We start from the raw sequence: 14624 nt of genomic DNA, 5'->3' as shown, positions 1-14624 counted from the left end.
CCAGTAGCGTTTGTTAAACAACCATGAGGGTCATTAAATGAAGAGAAAGAGCTACCTACTGAAGAAAGGAAGGAAGCTCCTTTCTGTGTGTGAAAGGGAACTCCTGTGAAAGCTGGAGAAAGAAGCCTTGGGTCTTCAAGATCCCTGCTTCATTTCTCCAATCCAGTGCAGGAGTTCCCTTCTGCAAATGAAGGGGAGGTGAACTCCTGTCCTCGGATGCAAAAACTAAGTAGAGATCCCAAAGATCCAAACTTCATTTCTGTAGCTCAGTGAAGTATGTCACTCCCCCACCCCACATGAATGGAGGGTCTAGGACAGGGGTCTGCAAACTTGGCTCTTTTAAGACTTGTGGACTTCAACTCCCAGAGTTCCTCAACTCTGGGAGTTGAAGTCCACAAGTCTTAAAAGAGCCAAGTTTGCAGACCCCTGGTCTAGGATAACTCGCCACCACCAGCTCACTATGGCCAAATTCACTACCACCAATTTGACTCTGCCAACTCACCCTCATGAAATTGTTGCACAACTCCACACAGCCAGTCATCATGGGGACAACTCACTGCAGGCAACCAGATAGGTGGGCAGGCAGGCGAGTGGACAGAACACAAAGCATACTGAGGCAAGCAGCAGGGATTTTCCATTTTCACACCCCTTGTTGATAGATAGAGCTACTGCTGATGCCACCACTATGCCGAGTGCGAAGCTACCACTGTTGATGTTGCCACCATGCCAGACACAGAACCACAGTTGCTGATGCTGCTGCCATGCCAGGCATGGAGCCGCTGATGATGATGCCACCATGCTGGGCACGGAGCCATTACTGCTGTTGCTGCCAGCATGTAGCAGCAGCAACTCTGAGTCCAATATGGTGGAAGTGGTGGGGGATATAAAAATGTGAAGTCCCAGTCATCACCACTCACCATCTGCCCCTATGTACTCTGCCCACCTACTCACTCACCCATCTGCCTCTCCCTCTGGCCATTTGCAGCGAGTTGTCCTCACGGCAAGTTGTCCCTATGGCAAGTTGTCCCCACACTGAATTGTCCATCTGGCTTTGTCCTGCGGCAAGTTGGCAGAGGTGAGTTGGCAGTGGTAAGCTGGCAGCAGTAAGCTGATGGTGGCAAGTCATCTCATTCCATGCATGGGGGGAAAGGGATATCATTCAGCAGACAGTAACAATCTGCAACTTTCCCTGCCAGCTTTCCCACTGATTTTCTTGGGAAGCTGGCAAAGGTGACTACAAATAGTGATTACATGACCATGGGGCACTTGGCAACCAATTATAATCAAGCAGTTATTTAAAAGAAGGTCATTGATTTCTTGCAACAACTACTGAAGGACCAGGCCATTGACAAGCCACAATACTACTGCCTTTTACCCTGGGGTAGCCACTCTATGGATATGTGGACTCCCCAAAATTCACAAAGAGGGAACACCACTCAGAACAATTGTCAGCGCCATCAACTCTGTCACCTACAACACTACAAATCAACTAATCATTTTATTAGCTCCTCTGGTAAGCAACACTACACCCTCACGTCAATGACTCACAGAACTTTGTCAGCAAGGTTTGGATCCAGATGAAACTATGGTTTCTTATGATGTGCCTTCACTCTTCATCTGGATTCCAACAATCAAAGCTATCATTGTAACGAAGAAACAACTGCTACAAGACAGCACATTAGGTGAAAGAACTAATCTCATCCCAAACCACATATGTGCCATGCAGTAGTGGACTTCTGCCTGATCTCTACCTATTTTAAATACAATGAAAATTTCTACAGGATACATCATGGGTTCATCTGTGTCACCCATTGTGGCCAATTTCTACATGGAAGAGGTAGATACCAAGCCCCTAAACTCTTTTACAGGAATTCTACCCGCTCACTGGTATAAGTGTGTGGAAGAAACTTGGGTCAAAATTAAAGCAGGGAAGGGAAGCCTTCACCATCAACTCTGGGTCCAAGTACTGGAAGATGTTAAGGAAAACAGTCTGGCTTTCCTGGACTGCGCAGTACACTTTAAGGGGGGCAGAAGCCTCAACATTGAAGTATACAGAAGATTCCCACACAGTATTTTGACTATTTTGATTCTCACCATTCACTGGAGCACAAAATAGGAGTAATCAGAACTCTATACCACCAGGGTGTAGGTTTGCCTACCAGCAAAAAAGGAAAAGAAAAAGAACTAAAACACATAAAGGAACCCCTCAGAATTTGTGGCTATCCCAACTGAGCCTTCATCAAATCCAGAAAAATATCTAGCGGGAGCTTCTCCATAATAAACAAAGAGGAGAACAACAAATGAAGCAAAGTTGTCATTCCTTAAATTGCATAAATATCTGAAAAACTCTGGAGGATTTTCAATCAACATAACATGCATGCACACACTTAAACCCATGAATACACTAAGGCAGAAGCTTGTCCATCCCAAAGATAAAACACCCAAAAACAAACTGAGCAATGTGATATTTGCAATACAAATCAGTGAGACGTGCAGAACTGTGCAAATGGATGAGAAGCAAAAAACTAAAAAAAATTTAAAAAAAAAACTAAGAAAGTCAAGTCATCTTTTGAAAAGCACCTTTGGGACAACCATGACCTGGATGATTGAGAATGTTCATAGACATCTGCAAGAAAACAACCAAGATCACAGAGCACCAAGGACCCCATATTTCAATCCTGAGCTACAAATATTCACTACTATTAGTATAATCCAAGTAGTTAACTAATTAGGATAGAAGGCACACAAAAAAATCGGATAAGGAGAGTAGAAAATTAGTAGTAATGTTTTTTATTTTATTTTTTTAATTTCACTCCTTCAAAGGAATGAACAAAACAGAATGGAAGAAAAGGCAAAGAGGAATTTAGAAGAATGAAACCTGTTATTATAATTCTAATGAAAATTGTGACTTGGTGTGCCCCATTGATTTCTCTGCAATGGTTATACATTTTATTAATTTTACAAGGTGTAGACTGATATAGAAAATGTAAAAATGCTAATACCTTTTGCTTCCTGTGAAAAAATGCAGATTTCCAAGTTCATGAAAAGCCTGGACTATGAGACCATGCTGATTATTTGTTTGAAGAGTTTCTGTTTTTCATCAGTTTGAGGGGGAAATGTTTGAATAGTTAATTGTAAATATATTTAGAGAAACAAACTTAATATGACTGGTTTAAAATAAGTTGCTGTGTTTTGCTATGCTAGTTAGTCTACCATTTTATGTTACTATCCAATTAGAAAGCTCATGGTAGTATAAAACACATTTTTAAAATACATTTTTAACACTTCACCCACAATTAAAACAGTAATAAATTAACATTTGTCACAATCACCCTGTTGGGTCAAAGGCCTACTGAAATAAAGTGGTCTTCAGGGCTTTCCAAAATGAGAATGGAGTTAGGGCTCATCATACTTCCAGGACAGTGTATTTGATTATGGGAACTATTACAAATCTGTGTTAGTATTTTGAATTTTTTTTCTTTTTTTTATTTCTTGCCATTTCTGTAATACCAAGTTACAAAATATTTTAAAGCCAATTATTTTTGCATTCAAAATGCCCCATTTCAAGCTTGGAGTAGCGTAAAATAGAAAAAAAATCTCTTGCAGGGGTCAAACACATCATCAGCCATGAGTCCTTTTGTGCCCATAAGAGATCTAAGTTCAGATTAATGTCAGCACCAGAGGAATCAGGAGATCCAGGCAGTTCAAATGCGTACAAAGATTTATTGTAAGCATAAGCTCGCTACAAGAATACAAACTACTAATGGTCAAGGAAAATTAGCGGGAGTTAAGAAGAAAAAGAAATTCAAGTTAGGCTGGACTTAGATCTGTTGTGGGCACGAAGGGATTCAAGACTGATGAGGTGTTTAACCCATCCCTCAGGCTCAGCCTATTATCTCTTACATCTTCTCTTGAAATAAAATGGTATTGTTTCAATTATTGCAGAAGTGTTTTAAGCTTGAAACACTTTTGTATTCCTGAAACAATTTCCCAATGACTGAGTTGGGTGCTTTACACTGTAAGCAACTGTTGCTTAGAATTTTAAAACTGATTGAACTGGCAATATTTTGCATACCACTAGAACTACATATGCTTTTGTAATGGTTTTGCTGGGAAGCCTATTCTCTTTGCCTATTAACTATTGTTAGATGAATCTTAGCAGTCTTCTCTCTCATCAGAGAGAAAAAAGGAAAGCAAGGTTATTTCTCTGAGTCTACTGGAAATCCAACCTCAGTCTGCCAAAACACCAGCTCCTTACTGTTTTCCTCTCTCTGAACTATTTAAAATAATAAATTTTTGCAAGCACAACATCTGTTCAAATTTCCTATCAGATCACACAGTTATTCAATGTACGAAATAGAATGGATTATAAACTTACCAATTGTTTGTTCATATGAAGCGATGACTACTGAGACTTTTGACTGGGGAATGGAGTTGCTCTCAACCATACTGAGGCAAGTAAAACTTTCCTCTGAAAGATCAGGTGGTTCTGGTTCATACGTCAATTCAGCTCCCATAGTAAATCCCACTTTTCCACGTGAAATCTTCTGGTTTGCATATATTTCTGTATTTAATCTTCCAGAAGTGTCTTATTTTATAAAGTAGATTTAATGAAAACATATTAGCAGTCCTTACAGATTAGAGATTCTGAATATAATATTAGATATTATACTATTATTCCAGAGAGATTTGTACTTAAAGTAAATATATTTTACAATGTACAGCTGATTTTAATTAAATTTAAGGCATTAGAGAACACCTATACTATCATATGCTCCCTTTTCTAGGTCTTCTCTTCCCTCATACAAATTTCTTTTCTTTTTCTCATCTTTGGAACAGATAATATAGCATTGTTATATTTATGAAAAGGGAGTAATTTGGCACCTCCAAATTACATTTCTTCTGATTTATATTAACCAATGGAATAAAATAAAAAGTAACTTTTTAAAATAAGCTGAAGAAAAATTGCTGGAGCCCCATTACGTTCCATCAGAAATAACTGAAGTCCCAAGATTATGTAACATTTTCTTTTTTTTTTAGTAAAAAAGTTTTATTTCCATTTTCCAACAACCTATTCAATATACAGTCTCTTATTCAACATTAGTCATTAACTTTTTAACTTTCATTTGTTACTTATTCAGACCTGCCCAGCTACCACTTCCTTCCTTAACAAACCTTTCCTCCTCTCTTCTCTACTTTCTTCTACTTTCTTCATCCTTCCTCTCCTTCGCTTTTATACATCCTCTCCTCCTTCCCTACTCTTCTCTTCCACCCTTTCTAGTCCTCTCTCTTTCCCCTTTCTTCTTCCTCTCCTTTCCCCCTTTTCTACCTCTCTCTTTCCTACCTACTTTCTTTCTTCACTCTCTCCTCTCCCTTTCCATTCCCTTCTGAAATGGCAGCTGAGCAGCCCCAATTTCATTTCAAATTATTTCTATTTCTTAATTACATATCTTCAATCATTCCTTTACATTGATCATTCATCTCCCCCTCTCCTCCTCCCCTCCCACCCCGAGACTTCCCAGAACAAAGTACAGGGTATAAGATTAACAATCATAAATTAAAATACAACATAAGTCATAATCCATAGTCACTCCTCTCTCTAAGACCTTAACTCCCCTTCCAGAAACAAAAAAGTACATTCTTCTTCCAGTCCATTATATATCAGTCCATTCCACTTCTAAAATCTTCAGAATCTTCCAATTAAATTAGTATTTCCAGTTCATCAATAAAATACATAGTTTTTAATATCCAATCTTCATCAATTAACACCAAATATATATCAATCGATTCCACTCCTGAAGTCTTCAGAATCTTATAGTTTTTAATATCCAATCTTCATCGATCAAGACCAAGACGATATTCCATCTTCCAGTATTCATCAGAAATTCTTTTATAATATACCTTTCTTCCTTAAACAGTCTCCCAAATATAATTCATATTTCCAGCTTAAATTCTTAAATTTTTATCCAATCTCCAAAAATAAACAATATTCTATCTTCTCATATCTTTAATATCACTTACATAAATCAAATAACATTGCTAATATTAATATTTCTTCAATTTACCTTACATCTGTCAAATAACATTATTAAAATTATAACTTATATCCAAAATATATCAGTTATAACAATTAAATTCTATTTATCCAAATACCAACATTACATCCATAAATTTTTCTATCTGTCCTCCAAAAGTTAAACAATATTCCATCTTCCCATTCCTTTATACCTCACATATATCAAATAGTAACACCTTATACCCAAAATCAGTTGTAAAAATTAAACCCTATATATATATTTTTTTTTAAAAAAAATACCATCAAAATCACATCTTAAGCATTCTCCTTCCCCTTGTCTTCTATCTTACACATTTTCCACCATCTGCTCACCAATCAGCTTAACATCTAACAATAAAGAATTTCCAATCTTTAATATATTGGTGTAAAAATCTCTTGTTTAAAAACTTATTAAGAAAAGATAAGCCTCCAAAAGTTCCTATAAAAAATAATAATTCCATATTTTAAGTGAAGAAGTTTCCAAGATTTTAGTAGTTAGTTCTGTTTGCTTAAGAGCCATTCTTAAACTGTAAAATCTACCAAAAAGAGGAAAAAAAATTCAATAAACTTTTCTTCTTAAACACTGTGATAAAGAAAAAGGTAAAAAGAAAAAAAAACATTAACAGTTTTTATTCATTCCATTTAAAAAGTAGCTTGTTATGTTCTTCTCTTCCTTTGTCCTTTTATAGTTTCACTTTCCTTTGTATATTGCAAACACCATTTTAAATCCACTCAAGTTGAAAGTTAGTTCAAAGGAAAGCTATTTAAGAGCTGAAGTTAAGGTTTATTACTTGCAAATTCTTGCTAGTCCTCCTACTTTGTTCTGTCTGTGTTGAGTTCTCTTTAAAAATAAATCTTGGCACAGAGATGGGCGCGGCTGCTCATTCTGTATAAACAGAAGCACCCTGGGCACGGAGCTTCATCAGGCTAAAGGGGAGCTCTCACCCTTCGATCCCCTGGTTAAATTCCAGGGGCTCCCGGGGAGCTCTACCCAAACCTGACCACTCTTCCCTCCCCCTTCTCCCGGGGGAGAGAATTCCAAACCATTTGACAGCCCATTTACGCTGTCAGGGATGGTTTGACGAAACCCAGGGCAGACGAACCCAAAGGAACGTCCACGAAGCCTGCGTTGCCAGCGGAAGTCTCTGGTGCTGATCGATTATGTAACATTTTCAAGAAACTTTACAGATTTGATGTTCAAAAGTGTATGCAGAGCAGAGGTGGGTTCCAAATTTTTTTACTACCAGTTCTGTGGGCGTGGCTTGCTTGGTGGGTGTGACTTGGTGGTCATGTGACTAGGCTTGGCTTGGTGGTCATGTGACTGGGTGGGCGTCAGTGTCACGCATGTTAAGGAGTGCCTTGCCTGGCCCCTCCCCTCCCGGCCATTCCTTGTCACACCCAGCCTCAACATATCTATAACATTTTGTAAAAATGTTGTTCATCTTTTTTCAACTTTATTATCTACATACTATAGATGCACTTTAATGGACCACTGAAAGGAGGAAATGGCTCACATGCTTTGCCTAAGAGTGTGATAGGCAACAGGATTTTAAGGAGCTGCCAGAAAGAAGGGGTGGGGGGACAATGCATTTTCCAAAGCATCAGAAGGCAAAACAAGAAGCAATAGTTAGAAACTGAACAAAGAGAGAAGCAACCTAAAACTAAAGAGAAACTTTCTGACAGTGAGAACCAATATAGGTGCAGAAATATTTCAGTCATAATTTCACATATAAAATAGTCATTCGTGTAATACAACCTGCTTATTTTTCAAAACAGTAATTAGTATGATGGCTGATGTTTGACAGCAAGCCTAAAAGTCAAAGATCACAAGAGTGCTTCTTTCTCTGTATGTATACAAAACATCACATACCAGGAATAGCATATTAAGCTGAACTTATGCAACCTGATGTACAAAATAAATATGCACAAATTTATGCTCTGGACTATAGACACTGAATTAATGTAAATCCCTGAAAAATATGTGGTAGCTCTAGCAAAAGAAAGGCAGTAAAAATCACTCTAGGTGTAGGGACAATGTAAAATATGAACGCATGATAAATAATGGAACAATTAAAAATAATAGCTTAGTTTCTTTCCTTTCTTTTTCTTTCTCTCTCTTTCTCGTCTCTCTATCTCCCTTCCTCTTTCTTTCTTTCCTTCCTTCCTTCCTTTCTTTCTTGTCTTTCTCCTTTCCTTTCTTTTTTTCTTGTCTCTTTTTTTCTCTCTCTCTCTCTCTCACACACACACTTCCTCTTTCTTCCTCTTTTTTTGTCTCTTTCTTATTTCTCTCTCTCTCTCATACACACACACAAACACTCTCTCACACACACACCTAGTCTGGGACAAAGTGATTGGATGAGCTCCAGAGCAGCAGCAGCGGCAGGAGAAGGAAGAAAGTGGCGCGTCCCCCAAGGCCGGGAGCACCAGGCCCAAAAAGGCAAGTGAGCCTCGCCATGTCCCCTCGGCTTTTCGGCTGAGCACAGTGGATCTCCCTCTCCCCCGCCGCCAGCGTCAGCAAGGTAGATCTTCCACGCGCCTCTGAAGGAAAGGCTGACGGTGGCCAGCCCTTCGGGGAGATGCTGCAGCCAATGCATTAGGACTGAGAGGGGTAGCGGCGGCAGCAGCCTTAGCAGGAGAGGGCAGTGGCAGTGGGGAGTGTGAAGCTGTCCTACCACTACTGCTGCAAAGGGGTGGCTTCAACAGACACTGGCCAGTGAATAGGGGGCTGCCTGGCCCGGCAAGCTTTGTAGCATGTGGCTGCTGCGAACCTTACCAGGCTGCCCCCATCCCATCCCGTTCCCATCGCTGCTGCAAAAGGGGAGGCTTCGGGATCTGCTGGCCAGTGAAAAGGGGGCTGCCCAGCCAGCTTTGTAGCATGTGGCTGGTGCGAAGCTTACCAAACTGCCCCCATCCTGTCTATCCCATCCCCACCATTGCTGCAAAAGGGGCGGCTTCAGGAGCCACTGGCCAGTGAAAAGGGGCTGCCTGGCCCTGCAAGCCGAGCACGCCAGGTCCAAAAAGTAAGTGAACCTTGCTATGTCCCCCCCGAGGCAGCTCTTTAGACGAGCGCAACGGGTCTCCTTCCCGCCACTAGCATTGGCCTTACCTTATAGATCTTCCACGCGCCTCTGGAGGAAAGGCGGCGGCAGCAGGAGACAGTAGAGGCGCCCTCGGCAGGAGAGGGCAATGGCGGCGGGGAGGGCGAAGCCAGTGGCCTGGCAAGCTGACCCCCCCCGTCCCCACTGCGGCTGCAATGGCAGTGGATTCGGGAGCTGCTGGCAGGCAGGGAGGGGACCACCGGCCCGGCAAGCTTCACAGCCATGGAAAAAGCTGCTGCCGTCGCCGCCATGTTCTTTGTGCATGCGCATCCCATTGGACTTGCAAGGCAGCAACAAACATGGCGGCCAGGGCAAGCGAGTGATAACCAGGGGATGGGTTTGGGGGTGTGGCCAGCCAGCCATTACTACCAGTTCTGCGACCAACAACAAATTTTTACTACTAGTTCTCCCAAACCGGTGCGAACCGGGAGCAACCCACCACTGTTGCAGAGCAACAACTGCATTCAACAGCCTTCAGTCCAACTCTACTATCTCCAGGGAGCTGCATTCTTCTAGAGTTGGGTAAAAAGAGGCTACCTTAGAACCAATACCTTAGAAATTGGTTTTTGGAGAAAATGGCTAATTCAGTCAGGTTACGAAAACTTTAAACTTTTGGAAATTGTGTTTCTCATTTTAGGCATCTATTATCATGCCTTTTCTAAAGAAGGAGATCTGAAAAAAAACATTATTTTGGGGGGATTCTTAATTTCAAATTGTGCCAATATAATTTATATAAACATGCAGTAAATAGGACAGTTTATATTTTTCTTAATTTAATACTTCTGTTTACTTCTCTATACCAATATGAAAATTAATTCATCAGACATATGTTAAGTTTTATTATAATTCTAATAATTATTAGATAGTATGGAATGCTTAAATAGAATTGTCAAAAAATTCTAAAATCAGTGTGTGTGTGTATTCATACACACATATGCACACAATTTTTTTATATGTGACTTTTTACAGTTTATTTACAGTTTATATACATCTGATTTCTAATGAGAGGTACTCACCTCGCACGTGAGCAAGAAATAAAGAAAGCAATTTCCTGCTGTATTTAAGGGCTCTACTGTGGTTCTTTGATTTTTCAAGAGTTTCTCTAAAACATTTTAGTGTATCCATCAGATCCAGAGGAACAGAAAATAACGGTCTTGTTTGACTGATACCTATAAAGAACCCATAGTTATTTTAATAAACTCTATGTCTAAGTAACAAATGTGTAATATACAAAAGTAAAATTGCTTACTCAAATTAGTAGTTTACTCAAACTACTAGTAGTAGTATTTTTATTACAGTCATGGATCAACTTACTGAGTTCACACATAGGCATAGTTTAAACTGGAAAAAGCTATACATGTAAGTAGTAGAATTCTAAAAAAGCCCCTGAACTCAAAGTTGAATTATTATATATCCTGAAGAAATCTAGGCTAGAAACGATGAAATTATTGCAATTGATCAGATGGTGACTATGGGCTCCTCAGTGAAATCAGCTTGAGAGCAATGATCAGTGTAAATTTGTCTAGAGATGGAATTTGTGGCAAGAGTAAATGCATCATGTGTGGAGGGAATATCAATCTTCAGTAGAATGTCTAAGTGATTTGGATTGATCACTAAACAAATTTGGAAATACAAGAGGAAGGAAAAGAATCTATTGGGCTGAGTGGATGCTTCATCATGTATCTTAGTTGCTTCTCCCATATGTGACATGTTTCCAGTAATGTAAAATGAAGAACAATTCAATTGAATATTCAGTTAGTGCCAGTGGAATGTAGAATTAATTTATAATTATGTGTTTTTTTTAAAAAAAAAAAGACAAGGGGGGGAAGGAAGACAACTTGTGCATAATTGTTAGACAAGATGTCCCCAGGATTCCCAATGTCTATCAAAAGATCAATGTTATCTTTAACTGTAGAGGAACAGTATCTACAACACACACTCCTCTGATGACAAACAGTTCTCCCACACCAAACTGATTTGCTCCCTTTGATCACGAAACATTCCAGTCATATACAATGGGTAATCATGCACCTCAATTCTCTACTTTCATCCTTGTCTTGCTCTTCCCTCTCTTAATTTGCCCATTAGGGCAAGAACAGCTTCTACTCTCAACGCCTTCCAGAAGTTTATAAAACCTCACTGAACTGAAAAGACTTGAGTGTAAGAGTGTTATATTAATTGTGATACTTAAACTGTAAATATATGTTGTATTTTCTTTAATATATATTACTGTTCTTGTTAAATTAGTTCAAGCTATTAGTTTATACTCAATCTAGAACTACCGTAACTTAATCAATTTTTGTTAGCTATTATCCCAATAGCTATAATATAGAACACCTAAATAATTGGTTTTACAAGTATCTTATAAGGATAAAATAATATATAAATACATTTTACTTGATATACCAAATCTATGCAACAAATATAACCTGCATATGATTGAAACAAAACAATTTATCCATTCATAAAAATAATCAAAAGAACACATTTAATTATCCCAAAGAGCATCAGTTCTGAAAATTTTTAAGAATATAATTTACGTATCTTCATACCTAAATGTTCAAACTGTTCAACAGTTGGTCCTTTCCATTTTGTAGCACCATACAGTTTTTTTGCAACAAAGTTTCTGCAGCATACCTTAAGAGAGTATTTTCTGATACAGTTAACAGTCTTTTCAATTAAGGGGACCAGGTTAAGTAAACTAATCGTAAACATTTAAAATTAAACTCTGAAAATCCGTCACTATTATTTACATTTTCAAAAAGCAAAGAAATAATAAAAACCAACGTTCATTATCTATAATGGATTATCTTCACAAGAAAAACTAAACAAAAAAATAGGACATTCTTATTAACAAGATGTGCATGGACACCAGTACAGAATTCCCTTGGGACAAGACTTTTTTAGAATTTAGTCTTACAAACTCTCATACATAGTAATCTGACCTAAACTTTCCAAACTAATCAGAACTCACAATTCTATCATTGCCATGCTCCTATTGTGTCATATCTCTTTACCATATCCAACCTATCTGGAAATCAAGGTGATATGCATGGTCCCAAACTGGTAATCTTGTTGCTTAGCACCATAGCATTTTATCCCCACAAAGTGATATGGAGGATAGGTCTGCTTTTCCCAGTCAAGGAAAAAATTAGTTAGATACCTGTTAGCTAATTCTGTACTTAGAATACATTTGAGTTTCAGGGAAACAAGTTTTATTAAATAATGAAAAAGGACAGGGGAAGAAGTTGACTCACATGGAATTCCTATTAAGCCTGCCCTCTTTACTCACTAACTAGTCTGAGAGCCAGGGTGGGTCTTCTTGTTAGAAAATGGAAAAATAACAATTACATATCATTTTTGTTAAGTTACGAAGAACTTTAATGTGCCCATTCAAAAATCTTTTTCAGGCAGTCCAATACATAACTAAAGATCATATTCTTATATTTTTTAAAACTTCTGACCCAAATTTCAATTACAAGTTTTTTTCTTTATCATCTAAAACAGCAGTCACCAACCAGTAGTCTGTGGACCACTGGTGGTCTGCAAAAAATTTTTGGTGGTCCACAGAAAAATTATTTGCATTTTTTAATAGTGCACTAAATCAGGGGTCCTCAAACTACGGCCCCTGGGCTGGATACGTGCAATGAACGTTTGTGTTGCTGCGGAGAGTCTCCCCCTTCGACGTCTTTTTGTGCGGGTCAGAGGGGGACAGAAATTTCAACTTGGGGTCTGCTTTAGCCTCCTGGTGTGGGGCTTTGGGTGAAGGCAGGAGGGAAGCACCGGTGGTGGCAAAGAGCAGGAGGGCCTTGTTCCAGTGGGACTGCATCATGGCTTGGATCATCATGGCCTGGCTGACCATCTCAGCCCGCTGAGTCTCCAGGCACTGGTACCGGGCTTTGCACTCATGCAGGTCTTCCTTCTGTTTGGAAAGCCTACGCTCCTAGTCCTCAGTGAGGTGCTTCTGCTGAGCCTCCTTCTTGGTCAGATCCAATTTGAACTAAGCTGTTTTGCCAACTCTTTCTCATGGTGGCTGCTTAGCTCCAATAACTGCTTCCTGTTGGGGCACTAAGGAGCTTGGGTGGGCAGGCGAGGAGGGGCTGGGGAGGGGAGGGGCAAGTAGAGACCAGCAAGGTGCCCCTCAATTTGAGTGACATCAAGTTTACCATGCCCACCCGGTCACATGACCACCTAGTCACGCCCACCAAAGCCGGTCATTAGGCAGATCATATTAGTGGTCCGTGGAATTTAAAATTATGAATTTAGTGGTCCCTGAGGTCCGAAAGGTTGGGGATCCCTGATCTAAAATACTTTACCTTGTCTCCAGTATTAGTGATAAATTCTTCTAAGCAAGACTGTGCATTGTCTGACTCACAGAGTTGTTTTTTTTCCTGCAGCTGTCTCTGGGCAAACACCAACACAGGAGTTACTTGCTCCGTATATCTCTCACTAGAAAAAGTTAGATGCATTTTGAAATAAATATTGTTAATATAATTTTTACAAAATCCCTTCTTTCCCAAAGTCACTTTATGTTACTTACTGTGTAATTGTGTTAAATTGCATAGCTATGTAAACTAGTGATTCCCATTTCTTCAAACGAAACAGAAATTCAAGAGTTTGCAGAATGAAGTGGCGTATTCCTTGGAAATCTATAATGTTCACATCGTCAAGGGGATGTTCAAAAGAAAGGTTGGAACCACCTTCATCAATAGTAATGCCTCCTACGCAGCTTGGAACACCAAAATTTCCCTTGGGCTCAATAATCTGTAAATTTAAACAGAGCTCATAATATCCTATCTCATTTTTGCAGGCAAATCATCATACAAATATCAAGTACAAACTCAACTAGCACTAAGTATGTAAATTTTCTTTACATTGTTTCAAGTATATTGTTCATAAACATTTCCGTTTTTAATAATATTGTATGTGTCCCTGATTTACATTAATATCAAGCTCATAACAATATTATATTTTTTTAGTCTTTGATGTTTACTAACATAAGCCTTTTCTCTGAAGATATGGATCTCTCCTTTTAACAAATACAGTTGCCATGTTATTTATACTGGATGCTAGAATATGAGCATCTCAGAGAGACATCCTGGTCCTTGTGACCATTCCCACATTGTGTATAGTGAAGCAGATATTACCTAAGATGGCACTAACAAAGAAAGCTGTTTCATAGTTTCCATGAAAACCATGTTGAGCAGATCTACCAAGACTGTTTAATTCAGCAAATTCCTCCAACTATAATGATTCCTAGACAAGGACAGAGGAAGTGGCATACATTCTAATGCACAAATTCAGAACTTCTAATTGCACAAATACTGCATTTAGTGCATTCTTGCAAATCCATGTTCCTATAAACCATATTTTCTTATGTGTTATCTTCTGCTTCTTTGTTTAAAAAAATCCTTCCTCATGGGAGCATACAAAATAAGCTAAAATAGTACAAGAAGACTGCCACATCATAT

General features: G+C 38.9%; 1 protein-coding gene across 1 annotated transcript in view; it reads right to left on the bottom strand.

Moving 5' to 3' along the window:
* CFAP54 (cilia and flagella associated protein 54) overlaps positions 1-14624 on the bottom strand; it is a 150650-nt gene that overhangs the window by 53796 nt on the left and 82230 nt on the right. The window contains exons 39-44 of the mRNA XM_058191243.1: positions 13694-13917; positions 13470-13602; positions 11706-11790; positions 10170-10322; positions 4379-4588; positions 3003-3090 (exon numbers count right to left, since the gene is read on the bottom strand). Coding sequence (XP_058047226.1) covers positions 3003-3090; positions 4379-4588; positions 10170-10322; positions 11706-11790; positions 13470-13602; positions 13694-13917 — 893 coding nt within the window. The remainder of the gene's footprint in view (positions 1-3002; positions 3091-4378; positions 4589-10169; positions 10323-11705; positions 11791-13469; positions 13603-13693; positions 13918-14624) is intronic.

Source organism: Ahaetulla prasina, chromosome 7 (genome assembly GCF_028640845.1).
Source record: "Ahaetulla prasina isolate Xishuangbanna chromosome 7, ASM2864084v1, whole genome shotgun sequence".
NCBI lineage: Eukaryota > Metazoa > Chordata > Lepidosauria > Squamata > Colubridae > Ahaetulla > Ahaetulla prasina.
Note: the sequence above shows the minus strand (reverse complement) of the source record. Positions and strands in the feature narration are given on the sequence as shown.